The 24,180-nt window shown below is 38.0% G+C and overlaps 1 protein-coding gene across 1 annotated transcript in view; it reads left to right on the forward strand.

The window, feature by feature from the left end:
- ACACA (acetyl-CoA carboxylase alpha) overlaps positions 1–24,180 on the forward strand; it is a 282,243-nt gene that overhangs the window by 50,604 nt on the left and 207,459 nt on the right. The window contains exons 2-3 of the mRNA XM_047080882.1: positions 3,355–3,401; positions 6,421–6,673. Of these exons, the coding sequence (XP_046936838.1) occupies positions 3,355–3,401; positions 6,421–6,673 (300 nt within the window). The remainder of the gene's footprint in view (positions 1–3,354; positions 3,402–6,420; positions 6,674–24,180) is intronic.

Below are 24,180 nucleotides of genomic sequence, written 5' to 3' on the forward strand. Positions count from 1 at the left end.
AATAATTCTAAGCATTATTCAGTGCTCATCATGGTAAAGTGTATTCTTAAGGCTCTTTATTTCACCCATCCTCCTCCTCCCCCTACCTTCCCTCTGGCAACCACCAGCTTGTTCTCTGTTTTTAAGAGTCTGGTTTTTTGGGGCACCTGTGTGTCCCAGTCAATTGAGCATCTGACTCTTGATTTCAGCTCAGGTCACGATCTCATGGTTTGTAGGGTCTGGTCCCATGTCAGGCTCTGCTGGAGGCACGGAGCCCACTTGGGATTCTCTTTCTCCCTCTCTCTGACCCTCCTCCACTTGTGCTCTTTCTCTCTCTCTCTCTTGAAATAAATTAATGGGGCACCTGGGTGGCTCAGTTGGTTAAGTGCGGACTTTGGCTCAGGTCATGATCTCACAGTCTGTGAGTTCGAGCCCCGCGACAGGCTCTGTGCTGACAGCTCAGAGCCTGGAGCCTGCTTTGGATTCTGTGTCTCCCTCTCTCTCTGCTCCTCCCCCACTCACACTCTGTCTCTCTCTGTCTCTCAAAAATAAATAAACATTAAAAAATAAATTAAAAAAATAAATTAATTGAAAACAATTTTTAAAAAATCTTTTAAAAAAGAGTGTTTTTTCCTCTTTTTTCTTTATTCATTTGTTTTGTTTCTTAAATTCCACATTTGAGTGGAATTATGGTATTTATCTTTCTCTGACTTATTTCACTTAGCATTATACCCTCTAAGTCCATCCATGTTATCGCAAATAGCAAGATCTCATTCTTTTGGAGCTCTCTGTTCTGTTTCACAGGTCTATATATCTGTCTTTATGTTAATACTGCAGCTTTGTAGTAAGTTTTAAAGCCAGGAAGCATGGGTCTTCCAGTTTTGTTCTTTTTCAAGATTGTTTTGGCTATTTGGGGGTCCCTTGGGAATTCCACATGAATTTAGGACAGGCTTTTCTGTTTCCTCAAAAAACATTTCCACATATAAAATCATGTCTTTTTAATATTTTCTTGTTCTACATAATCCCTTTCTTCTAGATGCACTTTTTTTTTCTACAGGTAGTTATTTGGTTTTGATTCCTTCACATTGGAGGTTTCTCTAAGACATCTAGTAATCCTTAATTGCTTAATTTTAAGAGGGGGGAATTGATTAACTTTGTTGTAGGTTGACCTGATGTGACAATTAGTGAACCCCAATATTACTACTTGAGGTTTTTTCCCCCTGGTCTAGTTAGAATCTTCAAAGCAGGATCCTTTCTGTATTTCCCTCCTGATTGGTGAAAATTGGGGCAAGAAGGCTGGGAGCTCTTATTCAATATGCTTGCTTAATTTCTCCATTTTCAACATGATGCTCTCCCCTTTACTGTTTCTGGTATGTCCCTGTCTAGAAATGTCTTGTTTAACCCTCTCCAGAGAATAAGTCTTCAGGCTTTTATCAGGATGATAGAGCAGTAGGCACTGGGCTTTACTAATTGGAAAAAAAAAAAAAATCTAAAGATCTGAAGCTTCTGAAACAGAATTTCGATCAGATATTTTATTTTATTTCATTTATTTAAAATTTTTTTTAATGTTTATATTAGAGAGAGACAGAGGGCAAGGGAGGGGAGGGACAGAGAGAGAGGGAAACAGAATCTGAAGCAGGTCCCAGGCTCTGAGCTGTCAGCACACAGCACAGAGCCTGACATGGGGCTCAAACTCACTGCGAGCTCATGACCTGAGCTGAAGTCGGATGCTTAACTGACTGAGCCACCCAGGTGCCCCTGTTCTGTTTCATTTTTTAAGTTTATCAATTTTGAGAGAGAGAGAGCACACACAAGCAGGGGAGGGGCAGAGAGCGAGGGAGGGAGAGAGAATCCCAATCTAGCATCGTGCTGCAAGCATGGAGCCCGACACAGGGCTTGAACTAAAGAACCGTGAGATCATGACCCAAGCCGAAAACAAGAGCTGGATGCTTAACCCACTGGGCCACCCAGGCATCCCTGTTCTATTTCATTTTTGATGACTGTGCCCAACTTGGGGTTCAAACTCATGACCCTGAGATCAAGAGTCACATGTTCTGCTGACTCAGCCAGCCAGGTGCCTGTCCCTTTGTTTTTAAAATGTTGATTGTAACCCACTAAATTTATTTCTTAGTATTTTGCTTGGTGGTTGCCCATAGTTTGAAAAACACTAGTCTAGTACATAATAATTTACAGAGTCATTTCATATACTTTTAGTCTTCACAGCAATCCCATGACCTTTTTATTTTTCCAGATGAGAAGGCTCAGAGACATTAAGTGACTTGTTCAAGTTTGCACTGTGAGCATTTGGCAGAGTCAGAATTTGATCTTGAGTCCTAGATTTTGACTCTAGTTCCACCTCTGCACCTCTGGTTACATCTGACCCAAACTACTTTCGTTTTCCTTTCTTTTCGCACTCCCCTTCCCTACACCCAATTGTAGGGAATAATGCTAGTTTAGACTACATAATTGGGCAAATCCAGCTTTCCCAGTTAACATATTTGCACAGTCCCCAATCCTGTCACTTGTCATTCAAGGTCATCCCTTAGAAGTTCTGGATTTCTCCTCCACCATAGACCAGTGGTTCTCAAGCCTGGATATATATCAGTGTCTATCAACTGTGGAACTCTATTCTGATGTCTGGGCCTCCAGCAGTGATTCTGATTCTGTCAATCTGGGGTGGAGTTTAAACATCCATGTTTTTAAAAAGCTTCACAGGCCTGAAACTAATGTAACATTGTGTGTTAATCATATCCAAATAAAAAACAACTTTTTAATTTAAATAAATAAGTAGCTCCACAGATGATTGTTATAATGAAAGTTGAGAGTTTTTACCCTGGATACATTTAAGTCTGTGGCATAGAAGGAAAACCCAGGATTTGGGAAGTAAGTAGAGACTCCTTGGTCCCTTAGAGGTTTAGGAACTTAATTTAATGAGAGATCCGTCCTCTTCCTGGCTTCCAACTTTGTGCATGGGTATAAACCATTTGTAAACATAATCAGAGCCTAACTGAGTTGTAGGGAGTCTAGTGGTTCTCTTCTTCCCAACTGCCTCTTTTTTGATGAAATCTTAGAAATCATAAGGTTGGAATGTGCTCATCGAAGTATGCAATTGGAAAAGGCCACTTGTGAAATGGTAAGCTTGGATTATTGTTCATTATTCTCATGAAAAATAAAGTCTTTGAATGTAATGTTTTTTATTTATAGATTTGAACAAATAATAAACAACTGAACTGTATGTTTTAAGTTAAATAATAGATTTGACTAGAAAAATGATACTTTATTAGTTTTGTATTATGCTGAGCAAAACAGGAATTGCTAAAATTTGGGTTACTTAAAAAAAACACTTCAAATCTCTCTCTGTCTTTCTCTCTTTAGTTCTTTTTGGAGGTGGATATCTGCTCAGACAGTAAGAATTATAAGAGGTCAGTTACAAATAATGCTCTTTCATGTTTACAGTGTCATAAACATTTTATGTTCATGTGCTAAAATATTAAACTGTAAGCTTTTATGTTAAAAGTTGCCTTCTGTGAAAGGACATAGGTAGATTTGGGGGTATAACCTGAAGTGAATGGTCTGACCATGGTAGTATTCCATCCCCTTTTCTCTTTAATTCAGTACTAGAATCAGCGGAAATGGGACGGACTATGGAGTAGCTTCTAGAGTGGCTGGGTAGCTACTCAGTGATTTTCCATACATGACCTCTCTTTTCTGATGGTTTGCAGGCTTGTGGCTGGGAATACCACTCAGTAGAATTGCTGGTTAGTGGATGGGCTCTTTAGCGCTGACAGCTGAGCTGCTTCCAATCCTCAAGAAGGCTGCCTTCCTGTTCTTCTTGACTAGGAAGGAAAAGTTTGAAGTTGACCTTACAGAACCTCTCATTTATTAGTTAATCATGTCTTCTTCTTCTCCCATGAAATCAGAGAATTGCTTCTTTATCCTGAATTTTATTTTTTTTGTGTAGTCATCTAATTTTGGTCACACTAAACTAGAAGAGTGCCTTACTTATTTCTCTTGTGAAGAAGGCAGCCATTATTTTCTGTGTTAGTTGAGATGGAGTTTGGAATTTTGTGGGGGTGGGGGAGGGAGGTCTCCTGTTTTTGTTTTTGTTTTTTTTAAACTTGATTGTTTACGGCTCTAAAATGTGAAAGAAGTAGCCTTTTTTGTTACTGTACCTTTTAGTGTTCTTCAGACTGGTCAGTCTGTTAGAACTTTCTCTCCTTCCTTCCCTCACTTTCTCCTTCTCTCCCTTTTTCCTCTTTTTGGATGATTTGAGTTTTTTTAGAGTTCTGGAAGTGAATGTCTATATAAAATTTGGAGACATTTAAAAACAGTTATTTTAATGAAACCTAATATTCCAAGGGAGAAATGTATAGTAAATTTAGATGTCAAGTTTTTCCTGTTCCATGATATTTTTATATTTGATTCTAGTTTTTAAAATAAAAGTTAGCTTATGTAATCTCTAACTCACTTTTAAGAAATATCTAGCAGTAATATTTTTAGCATTTCTGGCAATTTGTTATTACTGTTTCATTCTTCCAGCAGAGTGGTTCTCAAATTTTAGGACTTGTTAAAGTATAGATTACTGGGCCCCAACCTGTAGATTGTGATACAGTTAGTTGCTCTATGGTAGGCCCAAGAATCTGTACTTTTAACACGTTCTGAGGTGATGCTGCTGCTTCTGGTCTGGAAATTACACTTTTTGAGAACCACTGCTTTATCATTTACGAATACTGTTTTGTCTTTGTAAATGAATAAGCTCTGATTCACAAATTACATAAGAATAATGGTGCACGTGTAATTTTAACAGGTTTAATGGTGATTCCCAAAGATTAAAATCTTGATATTTTGTTACCTAATGTCAAAGAACACTGCTTGCCACCTACTCTTAACACTTCAAAGTAGTCTACAACATAAACAATTTATTAATAATAAATTTGTTATTTATTGATATACCATCTCTTAGAGCACCTCGAAATCAGGTTTGGGAATATTGTTTTCTGAATTGTTAGGATATAAGCAGTTCAATACTAAGTTGATGTATAGTTCTGAAGGTTTTTTTTAATGGGATCTTTTGAATGACAGAATAAATATTGTTTAGTTTTAGTTTTATTGTTCTTGTGGACTTTCAGCCATGTTTTGGTCTTTTAATTAGTGTGCTAGTTGTTGGAAATATCCAGTTATGACTACTAAGGCCCTATATCTAGAAAACTTATGCTTGAGATGACACCTCCCTTATTTTAAATTTTTTTAATTTTTTAATTTTTTTACTATTTTTTTTTTTTCAACGTTTATTTATTTTTGGGACAGAGAGAGACAGAGCATGAACGGGGGAAGGGGCAGAGAGAGAGGGAGACACAGAATCGGAAACAGGCTCCAGGCTCTGAGCCATCAGCCCAGAGCCTGACGCGGGGCTCGAACTCACAGACCGCGAGATCGTGACCTGGCTGAAGTCGGACGCTTAACCGACTGCGCCACCCAGGCGCCCCTTTACTATTTATTTTTAAGAGAGAGAGCAGGAGCAGGAGAGGGGCAGAGAGAGAGGGAGACACAGAATCTGAAGCAGCCTCCAGGCTCTGAGCTGTCAGCATAGAGCCCACTGCGAGACTTGAACTCACAAACTCAGAGACCATGACCTGAGCTGAAGTCGGACGCTTAACCAACTGAGCCACGCAGGCACCCCAACACCTCCCTTATTTTAATTAGAGATTTTGAATTTGATAGTAGATTCACTTTCTTCCTAGCAAAGCCAGCACATTAGAGCCAAAACCAGACATGCTTGGGTGAATCTTTAACAGATGTAATTTAAGAAAAAACTCATGAGGGGAAGTAAACATTTCTTTTTTTCAGTTAAAAAATACCCATCTGGAGTTTGCTTTAAAGCAAACTATATATATTTATCTGTGTGGATATATATCAATATGAATATATTTTATGTGAATATATTTAACAAAAATACGCTTAAGTAAAATTCATAGCCTCTCAAAGTGTAGTGTTTGGAATGAGGTGATAGTTATGTAGTTTAGTGTAAACACCTAGTTTGAAATGACAGCCACTCTCCCCAAATCCTTATACCACATTCTCCCCGGTACTGACAACCGAAATCACAGTATTACAAGCAGCTTTCATCTACTGCAGAGGTTTCTCCACTGTTCATAATTATCTCTTGGGCATTACCAAATTGATAAAGAGATTGGGAATGGCTTATAGTTTTAAAAGAGATTTCTTTAAGGAAGAGGGAGCTAATTTTAATTTTTTAGGCATAGTTACATCTGGATTTTCCTCCCTTGTAGAAAACCAAGGCCCTGAAATAGAATAGCCAAAGAAACTAGTGCTCAGACGCTACCCTGCTTTCAAGTGCCAGCCATAGTATATTAGGAATAACCTGTGGCTATCCTCAGGTTATTATCCATAACCTGCTTTTCTCACTCATTTTCTTCATAGCTCTGAGAGCTCATTTTGAAGGAAAAATGGATGAACCATCCCCCTTGGCCAAACCTCTGGAGCTGAACCAGCACTCTCGGTTCATAATTGGTTCTGTATCTGAAGATAACTCAGAGGATGAAATCAGCAACCTGGTGAAGCTGGACCTACTGGAGGAGAAGGAAGGCTCTCTGTCACCAGCTTCTGTTGGCTCAGATACGCTCTCTGATTTGGGGATTTCCAGCCTACAGGATGGCTTGGCCTTGCACATGAGGTAAGACCGAAATTTTACTTGACCTTATTGACCTGTTGGTTTCACTGATTTTGTTCTGGAAAGGGCAAGAATAATTTTAGCCAAGATTGCTCCACCTTTTCCTGTATCATTGGACTTAAAGCTTTGATGAAGAAATGGAAACAATGCATTTTGCCTGGAGTGGAGGCTTTCAAAGTGTCTTTTCCTAAATGTTCCTCTCAACTGTTTCCTGTTCTGTCTATATACCGGGTCTTTTAGTGACATCTAGTAAGTGAGAGTTAGGTTGAGAAATTTTGGCTTCTGTACTACTTTGACTAACATTGTAGTTGTAACTATTTTAATGGCTGATAAGACTTTTGCAGGGTTGGGCAAGTTTGTAGTGATTTTTCTTTGAACTGCTTTCATGTCAGAAAGGTATATTCCATTTCTGGCAGGGCCAGTCCTCAGTAACAATACAAAGGGTTGTTATAGACTTCTCCTTTTTCGATAGAAATGGAATTCTCTATATGTGATTGAGAATGTCAGTAAGTAGTAACATAGGATTATTCTTATTTATTGATGTTTGATTATACAACCAGTATGTGATATACTACCCTTGGGTCATTTGCTTTGCATTTCTTAGATTAAAGGGCCTGGATTAGTGGTTCTTGGTTTTCACTGTACATCAGAGTCACTTTGTGGAGCCTTAAGAAAGGAGCCCCATCTCCAGAGCTCCAGAGATTCTGATTCATTTGATATTGGCTTGGTTTGGAGCTGGGGCATTTTTTTTTAAAGCTATCCAAGTGATTCTAATGTACAGCTAGGGTTGAGATTATAGGTCTAGCCCAGATAAACATTAGGGTGACTATTGCTGTTAGTAAATCTTGGTGCTTATATTAATGGATCTTAAAATAATTAAGCCCCTTTTTATATACTAGAGATATAGGCTGTGTAGTAAAATCCCATACTGGGTCTGGCTGAATATGACTGTCCTGCCTTAGTTTCCTGGGACTTTAGGGTCCTTGCTTCTGAAAGATGATGAGGTACTAAGTGTCAGTGGTCACCCCCATTTAGCTATATGGAGGTCAAAAGAAAAGAGTTAAGTAAGTTAATTGTGTTTTATGTCATGGATTCCTAGAATTGCAAATGAACCAGAGACATAATGTAGCCTAATGCCTTTTATTTAAATAGATGAGAGAGCTGAGGCCTAAAGAGGGGAAATAACTTGCCTAAGCGTGAATAGCCAGAAAACTGGAATTCAGTGTCGGGTGTTCTGATTGCATTTCAGTAACTTTTCTACTCTACTTCCCTGACAATAAAAGTGTCTTAATTATATAGCTAGTTCAGACAAAGTTGGTTTTGAAGGAATTGATGAACAATGGATTTTATCTAATCTCTGGGCTAAAAAGAGGAATAGAGTGCTGTATTTAGTGGCAGACAAGAGGGGTTGAGGTTTTTTTGGGGGGGTGGTGGAGGTCAAGTCTTTATGTAAACATTTTTTATTACTTTATAGTTCAATTAATGGTTGACCTAAAGGCTAACACTGGTGGTGGTATCTTACCCTTCAAGGTCATTTGTAAATGTGTGGGGGTTGTAACTGGTGGGACTACAGTAGTTCTCCTCATCTACAGGAGATACCTTCCAAGACCCCTAGTGGATGCCTGAAACCACAGATAGTACTGAACCCTACACATACTATGTTTTTTCATACATACGTACTTATGATAAAATTTAATTTATAAATTAGCCACAGTAAAAGATGAACAGTAATAACTAAGAATAGTTATAACAATATTCTGTAATAAAAGTTATGTGAATGTGGTTTCTTTCTCTCAAAATATATTGTACTGTACTCACACTTCTTTTGATGGTGTGAGATGATAAAATGTCTACATGATGAGCTAAAGTGAGGTGAATGATATAGGCATTGTGACATAACTTTAGGCTACTGTTTACCTTCTCACAATATTGTCAGAAGAAGGATCATCTGCTTCCGGTTGGTGGTTGACTGTGGATAACTAAAACCTTGGAACATGAAACCACAGATAAGGGGGAGGACTACTACTGTACCCTTGCATTTAAAGGTCAGAGGACCAATGATTCTAAGCCTTCTTTAATGTACTGGATAATCTCACATAGCCAAGAATTGTCCTCAAAATGTCATAATGCTCCTGTTGAGAAAGACTGGGTTAAATCTAAATCCTTAAAGCCACATAGCACCTTGAGAAATTTGTCCAATTTGAGACCATGTGAAACAGAATATCCATTCGTTGGATTAGGAAATTGTGAATTTGGCAATGGTAAGATAAATACCATTATAGGAAACTCAGCCAATGATTTGCAACGCAGCTTGCAGTTGCCAAGTCATTCCCAAAGTTGATGGCTCTTATCACAAAGACTGTGTGGTCAGTGGTATGAGTGCCTGGAAATTTTTTTGCATGCCCTACTGTTGCAAAACTCATGCCCATAGCTCGTGGAGGAGCTGTGGATTGAAGTGTGATCAGCAGCCTGGGAAGGAGACAGTGCCAGTTCCCACTTGCTTCTCAGCTAGCTAATGTTCCAAAATAGAACACAGCTTTTCCATTGATACATTTTGTAAGTCATTTGAAGATATGGTGTCCTTGGGGTTAATTTAAATTGAGTCAAATTCACTTGATTTTAGAGAGAACTTTGTTCTTGTATCTGCCACCAATTAGGTATGTGACCACAGAGAATACATGTTACCTCTTTGGACTCATTTTCCTCATCCATGAACATGAAGGTATTGGTTCAAAAACTCTTTTTCACTCTTTGAACCCAGAGTTAGAGACTGGTTGAGTTTAGGATTAGCTTCCTGCATGAATAATCTAATCCTTTCCAGGCCATGTAGATTAAAGGGGCAGGTACATTCCTAAGAGGTGTTTACTAGAGGTCATCTAAAACCAAGTAATGTGACTGTCATAGTATAGGATGAGAGAGGGCCTCTCAAGTTTAGGGCTTGGTTTTTTTGATGCTAACTGAGAAGTCTAATGGGTGTAGTGGATAGGTATTAATACAGAATAGACTTTTCCAGAGATGGAGATGACTTGCATCACATATTTTCTAGAGCAGCACTGAAAGAGTAGATGGATCACTTTCTAAGCTTTATGACCCAAACATTTGAAAATAATACCCTAAGAAAGTTACAGCCTGATGGGAATATATGTCTTATTGTAAACAACTGTTGTTTGGCTTTATTAATTAATTAATTTAGAGCCAGTGTGGGCGGGGGAGGGGCACAGAGAAGGGGGAGAGAGAATCTCAAGCAGGCTCCACGCAACAGCACAGAACCCAACACAGGGCTCAATCTCACCACCATGAGATCATGACCTGAGCTAAAATCAAGAGTTGGATGCTTAACCGACTAAGCCACCCAGGTGCCCTGGCTTTTTATTTTTAAAGAAGATCAGTTAGGGATTGACGTATCAGCTAGGTTGATTTATTTCTGAACCTTATTATTAATATTTAATTGAATATTTGAGAAGAAAGACCATTGAAGACTGAATGTGGGTGTCTTAATTTTGATAACTTATGTATGATTTAGTGGCATATAATAGAATTATCTAGTTGCGTGGATATTGATGTCTGTTCCTCATGGGATGCCACTTGAGTTCAGATTGTTCTGAATATTTGCATTGCAGTGTAAATAAATCCAGATCACCCCACAGTCATGCTATCAACCAAAGATTGTAATCAATTTTGTCAACTAGTATACTGAATTCCTGGTTGAAGTCCAGTTGGAAACAGGTGAGCTCCGCAACTGGATCGCTCTTAGGGTAGTGTGATTTCTTTAAACCTTTTTTATCCTGTAATTCATGTTACAGTGTTTGAAACTCCATCTCAGTTTTCCCTTAAACTTTTTTTTTTTTAATTTTTTTTTTCAATGTTTATTTATTTTTGACAGAGAGAGACAGAGCATGAACGGGGGAGGGGCAGAGAGAGGGGGAGACACAGAATCGGAAACAGGCTCCAGGCTCTGAGCCATCAGCCCAGAGCCTGACGCGGGGCTCGAACTCACGGACCGCGAGATCGTGACCTGGCTGAAGTCGGACGCTTAACCGACTGTGCCACCCAGGCGCCCCTCCCTTAAACTTTTTAAATGCCCAAAGAATCAAACATCCAACATTTTGTGCTTGGCAAGCATGTTGTTGGTGACTCCATTTGAGAACAGTCTGTAATTGCTGTTATTTGTGTGTATATAAATCCATCATATGATGTTCTATTGCTGGGTTTAAGACAGTGGTTGCTGCTTTGGTAGGCGAGAGAGATTAAGTTCACTCAGAAAAGGCTCCTTGAAGGTAAGTTGCATTACTGTCTCCTTTCTGGTCTAGAAAGTACTTTGTCAATATCTTAGAAAATTTAGAATTCAGTTATGTGATTGAGGATGAGGTGTTTTCGATTATTCAGAAGAATCTCTGTGGAGAGTTTTGAAGCTGTTTTGTAATTAGAAATAATCTGTAAAGTTTGTCCAATGATACTAGAATGCAAACGGATAAAATACTGTGTTGGGGATTAAGACTTAAAAAAAATTTTTTTTAATGTTTATTTATTTTTGAGAGAGAGAGAGACAGAGCACAAGTAGGGGAGAGGCAGAGAGAGAGGGAGACACAGAATCCGAAGCAAGCTCCAGGCTCTGAGCTGTCAGCACAGAGCCTGATGCGAGACTTGAACTCACAGACTGAGAGACCATGACCTGAGCCGAAGTCGGACACTCAATCGACTGAGCCACTCAGGTGCCCCTCCTGGTGATAGACTTCTAAAAAAACACCAAAGAGGGAGGTGGGTGGAGGGTTGGATGAAATAGGTGAAGGGGATTAAGAGCACACTTACCGTGATGAGCACTGAGTAATGTATAAAATTGTTGAGTTTTATAGATGTATAGAATGTATAGAATTGTTGAGAATTATACTCCTGAAACTAATATAATACTATACATTAGTTATACTGGAATTAAAAAAAATTATCCTAGAGCTGTATGGGATGTATGTATTCCCACTTTTCTTCTTTTTTTTTTTTAAATGTTTTTAAATTTCAACGTTTATTTATTTTTGGGACAGAGAGAGACAGAGCATGAACGGGGGAGGGGCAGAGAGAGAGGGAGACACAGAATCGGAAACAGGCTCCAGGCTCCGAGCCATCAGCCCAGAGCCTGACGCGGGGCTCGAACTCACGGACCGCGAGATCGTGACCTGGCTGAAGTCGGACGCTCAACCGACTGCGCCACCCAGGCGCCCCTAAATGTTTTTAAATTTAAAATTTTTATTTTTGAGAGACAGAGTGTGAGCGGGGGAGGGGCAGAAGAGACTAGGGGACACAGAATCCAAAGCAGGCTCCAGGCTTGGAGGTGTCAGTACAGAGCCCAATGTGGGGCTCAAACCCATGAACCACAACATCATGACCTGAACCGAAGTCTGATGTTTAACCGACTGAGCCACCCAGGTGCCCCCAGAATTCCTGCTTTTCTATTTCAGTAAATTTTCATTTCATTTACTATACATACATACCAAATTCAAGTTTGTGCAGTTGACTCCAAAATGCTGGTTAATCCAAACTCATATTCAATCCAAGACCACACGCTGTGTATTGTATCTCTTAAATTTCTTAAACTTTCATATCCCCTCCACCCCACTTTTTTTTTGTGTGACAGTGTCTAGTGACTTGTTTAAAATGACCTTAGCAAATCATGAAGGTATATGGCTACTGGTAATAGTTTGGTGGTATAGAGAGAAATGGAAGGAAAAACAAAGGATAATTTGCTACTCTATACTTTTTATAGCTATAGCACTTGTAGCAAAACAATTGTTTGTTGCACTAATATTTTAATGAATTTTATAATCAAAATGAAAGTGGACATTATAAAATACGGTGTGATTTGATCAAAAGCTATTAAGGACAGAACTTTTAAGTTTTAGGGGTATATGTTTGTATTTGACCTGGAAAGAGATTCTCTTTCCTATTAGTCTCTCACTTGAAACTCCTGAGATTGAAAAAAATAAAATATAATAAAAAAATAAACTCTTGAGTTTGAAGTGATTTCACTTAAATCTAGTAATGGAGGTAAAATTAAATAGTATCTGCAGAAGCTTTTGGAAAAGTAAAATGTTCCATACTATGTATTATTTATTATGAAAGAGTCCTTTTGTAAAATAAAATTTTGACTAGAAAAACCTTTTTAAGGCTTTTGCATGTTGGGTTTAAAACTTGGATATTTAGATTGAAAGACTTTAATTATAGTACACATATACTATCAATATTATAATTTAGATGTTGAGAATAACCATTATTGAGAGGGCAGGAAATTTCACTTTTCCTTCCTATCTTTGGCTCAGCTGTCTCAAGCTTTAACATCAAAAATAAGGAAATTTGTAGATGGGCCTGTGAGAGTGTTATGTTTGGCTTTCTTAGCATTTCTCATTCAGCTTCCCTGAGCTTTCTCCCTGCCCCCAGCATTTTCCAAACCCTTTACTCTCAATGTTCCTTCCTTGATATTCTGAGGTTCCCAGTTGCCATGGTGCCTCAGAAGTGAGTAGACAGAGAAGGTCATTATGAGATCTGCAACTTGGTACTCTTTCTGAAGGCAATAGTTTGCTCTATTTCCCACCCACTCTTTCCATTCAGAAAACAGGAACTGTCTTTGTATGTATTATAATCTCCAGACTTTATTCCATAAATGTAGCTAACTGTAGAAATGAAATTATGAATATTTGTAAGTAGGGCTCAGGACAGCCACTTGGCAGTGTTTATTATTTTTATCACTTCTAGTGTAATGCATACATTTTCCCCCTCCTTCCTGTGAACATAAATTTACAAATGAAGTTTGCATTTACTACTTAAAACTTTAAAATTATTAGATATATGCTTATTATAAAAAAGTTAGAAATCCAAAAAGTATGAAGAAATAGAAAGAATCCAGAATATGATTGTCCAGTGATAATTTCTGTCAGTATTTAATATTTCTTTTTGTGAATTTTACCCCTTAAGGATAAATTTCTTTAAAAAATACTTAAGTAGATTATATCTTAATGCACGGCTCTATTTTTTGCTTTTTTCCATAGAACAACATTTTCTCATGTCACTAAAAATCTTTTAGCTTAATTTTTTTTAGCTTTTTATTTTGAAATAATTTTTGATTTACAGAAGAGTTACAAAAACAGCAGAGAATTCTTGTGTGTCCTTCACTTACCTTCCCCTACTATTAATATTTTTCATAACCATAGTACATTTATCTAGAGTTGTCAGATGTAGCAAATAAAAATACGTGTTGCCCAGTTAATTTTGAATTTCAGGTAAACAATAATTTTTCATATAAAAATTAAATACTGCAAATACTGCATTAGACATACTTATATAAAAAATTACTTGTGTTTGCCTGAAATGGAAAATTTAAATGGGCATCTTGTATTTTTTCTAGCAACCCTATTTTTATTAAAATTAAGTAGTTAACATTGGTATAGTACTTTTAAGTAAACTATAGATTTTATTTGGTTTTCAGCTCTGTCTCCACCCTTGCTAATAGAGATATACTGGACAATTCTAATTCCTGAGTTTTTCCAGAGTGCTAACATAGAATCATGCTTGTTTCTTTTTTTTCTAATTTTTAATTTAATTTATTTTTTAATTTACATCCAAATTAGTTAGCATATAGTGCAACAATGATTTCAGGAGTAGATTCCTTAGTGCCCCTTACCCATTTAGCCCATCCCCCCCTCCCACACCCCCTCCAGTAACCCTCAGTTTGTTCTCCATATTTATGAGTCTCTTCTGTTTTGTCCCCCTCCCTGTTTTTATATTATTTTTGTTTCCCTTCCCTTATGTTCATCTGTTTTGTCTCTTAAAGTCCTCATATGAGTGAAGTCATATTTGTCTTTCTCTGATTGACTAATTTCACTTAGCATAATACCGTCTAGTTCCATCCAAGTAGTTGCAAATGGCAAGATTTCATTCTTTTTGATTGGTGAGTAATACTCCATTGTGTATTTATACTACATCTTCTGTATCCATTCATCCATCGATGGACATTTGGGCTCTTTCCATACTTTGGCTATTGTTGATAGTGCTGCTATAAACATTGGGGTGCGTGTGTCCCTTTGAAACAGCATACCAGTATCCCTTGGGTAAATACCTAGTGGTGCAATTGCTGGGTCGTAGGGTAGTTCTATTTTTAGTTTTTTGAGGAACCTCCATACTGTTTTCCAGAGTGGCCGCACCAGCTTGCATTCCCATAGAATCATGCTTGTTTCTAAGACGCTTTCCATACCATAGGCTCTTTGGTTTCTGAGTTACTTCTTGACCATCCATTTTCTATTTCCCAAAATTTTTTGACGTCTGTATCTGTTAGGTCCTCCTCTTTCGTTTTCTTTGTTCTTATGTCTTTATGTTTCTTTTATTATTTTGTTGTCATTTTCGTGTGATTTTTGGTAGAGAATAGAAATAAACAAATGTTCCATCTGCTACTGTCGACCGGTAGTTCCATTCACTCTTCAATCTATTGCAGTTGGCTTTTGCTTCTACCACTTCTCTGAAACTACACTTAGAAAACTTACCAGTGACCTCCTGATGAGCAAAATTTGACACTGTTGACTTTTCACTCATTCTTGAAACTACACCTTATATTTTAGTAACATTCTCTCCCAATTCTCCTTTCTGACTCTACCCTGTCAGGTGCTTGAGTAGGCTTGGCTTTTTCCACATGCCTCTTAATTGTTAATTTTCTACAAAGCTTCCTGGCTTTAGCCCTCTTCTCATAGGTCACAACCTCTCTCTTGATCTAACTTAATTAATGGTATTCCCATTTCTCTGGTCTTCTAAGCTAGAAATATGGGTGTTCTATGAGATTCCTCTCTCCTCTACCCCTCTACCCCTACCCCTAACACCTAGTTAGGTATTCTTATTGATGCTATACCCCAATAATTCTTAAATTTTTAAAAAATGTTTATTTTTGAAAGAGATAGAAAGAGAGAGAGCACGAGCAGGGGAGGGGCCAAGAGAGAGGGAGACACAGAATCCGAAGCAGGCTCCAGGCTCTGAGCTGTCAGCACAGAGTCCGATGCAGGACTTGAACCCACAAGCCTGAGATCATGACCTGAGCTGAAGTCAGATGCTTAACTGACTTAGCCACCCAGGTGCCCCAGTATACCCAAATAATTCTTGAATCCATTCCTTTCTTTCCTTTGCTACTGCTATTGTTCTTGCTTTTATATTTTATTTGGATTTGGCAAGAATATTTTAGTTCTTCTCCAGCCTCTTTCCCCTTTCAGTATAAGCTCCACATGGCCATTGGGATCTTTCTAAAAGGTAAACTGATCATCTTATAGCATTACTTTAGTGAGTCCTTTTTACCAATAGGATATATTAGTGGCTAGCCAAACATTGTGCCAAGTTAACATTATTTCTAATACAAGAGCTTTAATCATTATTATGCTGGGCTTGTTGAGATCTGTAAGGTGTCAGTAATATTTCAGATTTGTTTAAACTCAGTTTTGAAGAAATAAACAGAAAACAGACAAGCAACAGAGATAAGTATATAGCAGGAACACCAGTGATGGTGGGGTTGACAGCATGTACAAAGATACCAGACTGAGACACCTAGCATGTTCAGGCAATTATAAGTCATTGAGTATTATTGAAATGTGAGGGAGACAGGGTGTTTAGTGTCGTGGAGGAAGAGGCTGGTAAGATAAAGGTGAGATCATTAAGCATCTTGTCTGTCATGCTGAGACACATATAACATGGAAAACAGTATTTAGATTTGGCTGTGCAACAACAGAATCATCTGTGGAACTTTCAGAAACTATGCAATCCCTTACAGGAGTACTGATGCATAGGGGCACTTGTACCCCAATGTTTATAGCAGCACTCTCAACAATAGCCAAATTATGAAAGAACCTAAATATCCATCAACTGATGAATGGATAAAGAAATTGTGGTTTATATACACAATGGAGTACTACATGGCAATGAGAAAGAATGAAATATGGCCCTTTGTACCAACGTGGATGGAACTAGAGAGTGTTATGCTAAGTGAAATAAGCCATACAGAGAAAGACAGATACCATATGTTTTCACTCTTATGTGGATCCTGAGAAACTTAACAGAAACCCATGGGGGAGGGGAAGAAAAAAAAAAAAAGAGGTTAGAGTGGGAGAGAGCCAAAGCATAAGAGACTCTTAAAAACTGAGAACAAACTGAGGGTTGATGGGGGGTGGGAGGGAGGGGAGGGTGGGTGATGGGTATTGAGGAGGGCACCTTTTGGGATGAGCACTGGGTGTTGTATGGAAACCAATTTGACAATAAATTTCATATATTGAAAAATAAATAAAAAACTATGCATCCCTAAACTGTGTGTCAGACTGCTTAAATTACAGTTTCTGGTTATGGAACCCAGCAGTCTTCATGCTAGTACTTTCCACGTGAATCTGATATGAAACCTGAGCTGAGAACCACTTTTCTAGCGTTTAGAACAATGCCTGGCATATAATACATGCTTAATAAATGTTTGTTGCATTGAAATTAAAGTTGTGCAAGTAGATTAGATTATTATGAGGGAGAGTATATAAGTAGAAGGGAAGTGTGTCTTATGGAAATGTCTACCTTTAGATGGAAGGAAGGGTGAAAAAGGGAGACAGGAAATGATCAGGAAGGTAGAAGGAGCACCAAAAAAAAAAAGCAAAAAAAAGAAGGAAAGGATAATTTTAAGGTGGAAGATGTAACATACAGTGTTGAAAAGAAATGTCAGATTGAGAAACAACACTGGGGGCGTCTTGGTGGCTTAGTCGGTTAAGCATCCGACTCTTGATTTTGGCTCAGGTTTTTTTGACTCTTGATTTTGGTTTGTGAGATCGAGCCCTGCATTGGGCTCTGCGCTGAAGCATGGAGCCTGCTTGGGATTTTCTCTCTTCCCCTCTCTGCCCCTTCCCAGGTTGTGCCTGCACCCATACACGCACACACGTGCACACACACACACTCTGTCTCTCTCTCTCTCAAAATAAACAAACATTTAAAAAAAAAAAAAAAGAAAAAGCACTGAAGTTCGTGCATAGGAGGCTCTTGGGGTGAACAGCTTTAGTAGATGTCCAGAGATTAAGTAGTAGTAAATGAAGGAACAGCAATGTCAACACTGTGTACCCTTTTAAGAAGTTGATGGCAAGGAAGAAAAAAGAACAGCTACTTGAGAGGATAATAGGATTTCTCTCTTGTCCTCCTCTGCTGTGTTTTCTTACTGGAATGCCCTTCCCCTGACTTTTGGAATTCCATTCATCCTTTTGGGTCATCACTTTGTAAGGTCCTTCTCAAATGCTGCCTGTGCTGTGAAACTTTTCTTCTTTCTCCTATTTTGTTTTTCTCTTCTGGTTATTTGGCCTTTCATTTTTCACAACAACAATTGTGTTCTTTCTCCATTGTCATTAAACCCATCCCTAGCTCCTGTCCCTTCTAGACACACTTTGAATTTTATAACTTTGCCTCATATTTCATTGAGAAAATAGAAACTATCACACCAGAAATTCTTCCTTCCAACATCTAATTTCAAATTTACTTGTATCTATACTCATGTTTTCATTTTTCCTTCTTGTTTTAAGGACTTCTCAAGATCCTCCTTCCTTTAGTGATCCTCTTCTTTACATTTTTTTTTTTCAACGTTTATTTATTTTTGGGACAGAGAGAGACAGAGCATGAACGGGGGAGGGGCAGAGAGAGAGGGAGACACAGAATCAGAAACAGGCTCCAGGCTCTGAGCCATCAGCCCAGAGCCTGACGCGGGGCTCGAACTCACGGACCGTGAGATCGTGACCTGGCTGAAGTCGGACGCTTAACCGACTGCGCCACCCAGGCGCCCCATCTTCTTTACATTTTAAATATCCCCTTATCTACTAAATCACTCATGTTGGCATCCGGACATGCTCAGATGACTCCCATCTTTATAAAATCCTTCTTTGATAGCCATGCTCCCTTTGGACTACTCCCCTAATTCTCTGCCCCACATCATGGCCAAGATCTTCGGAAGGGTTCTTTCTTCCTCTTCTCTCATTCTGTCTTCCAACCTGTACTAGTGTGTACTCTGCCCTATCATGCTACTGAAACTGCTTGCATTAAAAATCACCAGTGACTATTGTATTGCTAAATTCATTGGGTCCTTCTCAGTTCTCATCCTTTTAGTCCTCTCAGTAGCTTTATACAGGTACCTACTTTTTTCCTTGAAACACAGCCTTCTCTTTCCTGCTGAAAACTGTGCTTTCTTGTCTTTCCTCCTGTGTCCCTGGTACTCTTTTTAATCTCCTTTGCAAGCTCTTCTTTTTCCTGTTACTTCCAGCATTTAGTCCTGCTTGGTCTTGGACCTTCTAGTCCTTTTACTTGGTATACATTTTCTTTCTACGTAATCTCATCCCTTTGCTACTGTTTGTATGCCAATAACTCCCATTATTTATGATATCCATCCCATACCTATCTTTTGATCCCACTTGCTATGTTCGGCTATTTATGTGAAATCTTCGTTTGAATGTCCTATAGACCCAAACTCCTTTTTTTTTTTTTTTTTAATAACCTCTTCGTCCAGCCTGTGGCTTGAATTCATGACCCTGAGATCAAGAGTTGCATGCTCTGTGGATTAAGCCAGCCAACTGCCTCTAGACCTGAACTTTTGATTTCTCCCTATCCTCTCTAAATTGATCCTTCCATAGTCTTCCACCTCTTATAAATATCACCTCTGGCCACTCTGCTTAAGTCAGAAACCTGGGAAATCATACTTCAGTTCTGTTGATTCTGTCTCCAATATTTACTTCAGTACATTCACTTGCCATCACTTTAGCCTTAGTCTGTCAACTCTTGTTTGGATTAATAGAATGGTCACTCAACTGGATTTTCTGCCCCCTGATTTCCTGTCACACTTAGCATAAGACACTAAAATCTTTTTTTAAAGTTTTTAAAATTTATTTTGAGAGAGAGTGTGTGAGTGAGAGAGCAGGGGAGAGGCAGAGAGAGAGAGGGGGAGAGAGAGAGAATCCCAAGCAGGCCCCATACTGACCATTGCGGGGCTTGAACTCAAGAACCATGAAATCATGACTTGAGCCTAAACCAAGAGTGAGACACTTAACCAGCTGAGCCACCCAGGTGCCCCAAGATACTAAATTCTTACCTTGGCTCCTGAGGCCCTGAATAATCTGACTTCTGTCAGCTTCCAGGTGTTGACAGTGCTTCAGTCATACTGGCCTTTCAGTTCCCCTGGTGTTCCAGTCTTTCCTATCTCAGGGCCATACATACTTGTCCTTTTGCCTGGATTCTCTCTTACTCTCTCAGTGATTACTTAAGGCCCCCTTTTTAAGGTTTCGGATGAAATATCACCTCCTGAGAGAGGCCTGTTATTATTTGTAATCTTTTTGTTTTTCTTTCAAAGGACTCACCACAATTTATAATATTTTCACTTGCTCATTTATTTTTTTGTCTCTGTTACCCTGTCACCAATATGAGAGCAGTGATCATATACATTTTGTTTGCAGTTGTATACCCAGCACTCTCTATAGCACATAGTAGGGCACTCAGTAGATATTTATTGAATTGCTGAGAGAGATATAAAGATTGGCCAGGGACATTCACAAAAGGTGGTAGTATCTTAAATTATATGTATATATTAAAATTTTTAAGTGGATTTAGGCTTGTTCAAATTTTCTGTTTCTTCTTGGGTGGAATAGAAATTTTTTTTTCAGATGATTTACCAATTGAATCTAAATTTTCAGATTTATTGGCATAAACTTCATAATAAACATACTCCTTTCTTTTTCATGTTTTAGGATTTGTAGTGAGTTCCCTCTTCATCATTCCTGATATCAAGTTAGCATTTTCTATTATTTTTTATCAGTCTTATAGAAGTTACTAATTTTGGGGCACTTGGGTGGTTTCAGTCGGTCAAGCCTCTAACTCTTGATTTTGGCTCAGGTCATGATTTTGCTCTCTGTGAAATCCAGCCTCATGTTGGGCTCAGCGCAGAGCAAGGAACTTCCTTGGGATTCTCTCTCTCCCTCCCTCTCTGCCTCTCCCCCACTCATGCACACGCATGCGTGCATTCTCCCTCTCTCTCTCTCTCTGAAATAAATTGATTTAAAAAATAGAAGTAGTAATTTAATTGGACTTTTCAAAGAACCAACTTTTTGTCTTTGTTGATTTTTTTTATTGTACATTTGTTTTCTCTTTTATTGATATCTGCTGTCATCTTCATTCTCTTCTTCATACTTTTTAAGTTTACTTATTTTGAGAGAGAGTGAGCATGAGCATGGGAGGGGCAGAGAGAGAGGGAGAAAGAGAATCCCAAGCAGACTCCACACTGTCAGCGTGAAGCCTGATGTGGGGCTCTGTGGCCTCGATCTCACAAACCACGGGATCATGATGTGGGCTGAAATCAAGAGTTGGTTGCTTAACTGATTGAGCCATCCACGTGCCCCTTTTCTTTATACTTTCTTTAGGCTTAATATGTTTTTTTCTGACCTTTTGAGATAGATTATTATTTCTTTTCTAAGCTGTGTACTAATAACTACAAATTTCCCCAAGCCTATCTTTGCCTATATTTCAAGGTTTTTTTCAACATTTTATTATGAAAAATTTTAAGCCTACAGCACAGTTGAGAGATTTTATGAGAACGCCTAGATTTTACTCATTACCTAGATTCTACTATGAACATTTTCCTATACTTGCTTTATTAGTTATCTACCCATTTCTGTATCTTGGTATCCATTTGTTAGTTCATCTTGTATCCCCAAGTTTTGATGTGATATATTTTTATTGTTATTCAGTTTAAGATATGTTTTTCTTTTCATTGTGATTTAATTTTTAAATTTTTTAGTTGAGATATAATTCACATATAACATTGTATTTTAGGTATACAGCATAGTGATTTTATATTTGTATATTTATACATATAAATACATACATATACATGTAAAATTTATATATGTGCGTATAACAAAGTAATTACCAAAATAAGTTTAGTTAACATCCATCACTATGCATACTTAACAATTTTTTTCTTTCTTCTTGTGATGAAAACTTAAGATCTACTCTCTTAGCAACTTTCAAATGCACAATACAATATTGTTAACTATAGTCACCATATTGTGTATCACATACCTAGGACTTACTTATTTTATAACTGGAAGTTTGTACCTTTCTTATTAAAATATATATATATATATATATTTTTTTTTTTTTAATGTTTTATTTATTCTTGAGAGAGAGAGAGACAGAGACAGAGCATGAACGGGGGAGGAACAGAGCAAGAGAGGGACACAGAATCCGAATCAGGCTCCAGGCTCCGAGCCATCAGCACAGAGCCCTATGTGGGGCTCGAACTCACAGACCATGAGATCGTGACCTGAGCTGAAGTCAGACGCTCAACCGACTGAGCCACCCAGGCACCCCTGGAAGTTTGTACCTTTTGACCACCTTCACCCATCTCACCCACCTTTATTGTGTCTTTTTTTTTGACGCTTAAGTTATTTAGAAGTGAATTCATTAATTTCAAGACACTTGGATATGTATTAAAATCACTTGAATATATTTTAGTATCTTTGCCATTGATTTTTAGTTTAATCCATTGTATTCAGAGGATATACTCTGTGATTTCAAATCTTGGAAGTTTGTTGATACTTTATAGCCTAGCATATGGTTAAATTTTTAAAAAATAAATCTGTTTTTTGTATGTATATGCATATGTATATATTTTTAAGTAAGCTCTGTGTCCAGCGTGGGGCTTGAACTCACAACCCCGGGATCAAGAGTCACATGCTCAACTGACTGAGCCAGCCAGGTGCCCCTAGCATATGTTCAGTTTTGATAAGATTTTATAACACTTTTGAAGGATGTATATTTTGCAGTTGTTGGTTGTAGGATTCTATATTTGTCAGTTAAGTTTTTTAATTGTGTTGTTCTTCAGTATCTTTGGTTACCCCCCCCAACTTGTTCTGTCAGTTAGTAAAACAGGAAGAAAATACCTTGCTACCAGAATCTTATAAATCAATAAGAAAAAGATATTTCAATGTCTTCTTTTTAAGGGTAGTATAGTTGACATACAATATTACATTAGTTTCACATATGCAACATAGTGATTCAGTGTTCATATACATTATGAAATGATCATAACAATAAGTCTAGTTACTTTCTGTCACTATACAAAGGAATTACAGATTATTGATTATATTCCCTCTGCTGTAGTCAATATAGATTATTGACTACATCCCTGTGACCTATATATTTTTGTAACTGGAAGTTCGTACCTCTTAATCCTTGGCACTTATTTCACCCCCCTCCCCCCACTCTCCCCTCTGGCCACCACCAGTTTGTTTTCTGCATTTAATTTATGCGTTTGTTTCTGTTTTGTTTGTTTTGTTTCTTAGATTCCACATATAAGTGAAATCATAAGGTATTAGTCTTTCTCTGACTTATTTCACTTACCATAATACCTGCTAGGTTAGTTCACCCATGTCATTGCAAATGCCAAGATTTCATTCTTTTTTATGTCTGAGTAATACTCCATTGCCTGTGTATACCACATTTTCTTTACCCATTCATCTATTGATGGATACTTAGTTGTTTCCTTATTTCATTGTAAATAACTGCAATGAACATAAGGGTGCATATATTTTTAAAATATAAATAAATATATTAGTATTTTGTTTTCTTTGGAGAAATACCCAGAGGTGGAATTGCTGGGTTGTATGGTAGTTCTATTACTAATTTTTTGAGGAAGCTCCACACTGTTTTTCCATTTTCCATTCCTACCAACAGCGCACAAGGGTTCCCTTTTCTCTGCATCCTTGTCAACACTTGTTATTTCTTGTCTTTTTAATAAAAGCCATTCTGACAGATGTAAGGTGATAATCTCAATGTGGTTTTGATTTGCATTTCCCTGATGATTAGTGATGTTGAGCTTCTTTTCATATCTGTTGGCCATCTGCAGGTCTTCTTTGGAAAATGTCTATTTCATATCCTCTGCCCATTTTTTAATCAGATTGTTTGAGGTTTTTTGGTGTTGAGTTGTACAATTTCTTATTTTTTAATTTTACTTTTATTTTTGAGAGAGAGAGAGAGAGAATGAGCAGAGGAGGAGCAGAGAGAGGGAAACACAGAATCCGGACCAGGCTCCAGGCTCTCAGCTGTCAGCACAGAGCCCCATGCAGGGCTCAAACTCACAAGCCATGAGATAATGACCTGAGCTAAAGTTGGGCACATAACCCAACTGAGCCATGCAGGCACCCCTGGTATCTTTTAAATTAAACATACACATACTGTATCAATACGCAAGTCCACTCCTGGGTATTTAACCGAAAGAAATGAGTGCATTTGTCACCAAAAACCAAGTATAAGGACAAATCTGGTGAAGATTCATAAACAACTCAAATGTCCATCAATAATAGATTAGATAAATTATGAGATAGGCACCCAATGGAATACTACACAGCAATGAAAATGAACGAACTACTGCTATGTCACAATGATGACTTTTTTAAAATTTATTTTTAATTTTTTTTTTTATTTTAGAGAGAGAGCAC

This window comes from Lynx rufus, unplaced genomic scaffold, assembly GCF_022079265.1.
Source record: "Lynx rufus isolate CCGP_SWC_20201006 ecotype Redwood Valley unplaced genomic scaffold, mLynRuf1.p SCAF_18, whole genome shotgun sequence".
In the NCBI taxonomy this organism is placed as follows: domain Eukaryota; kingdom Metazoa; phylum Chordata; class Mammalia; order Carnivora; family Felidae; genus Lynx; species Lynx rufus.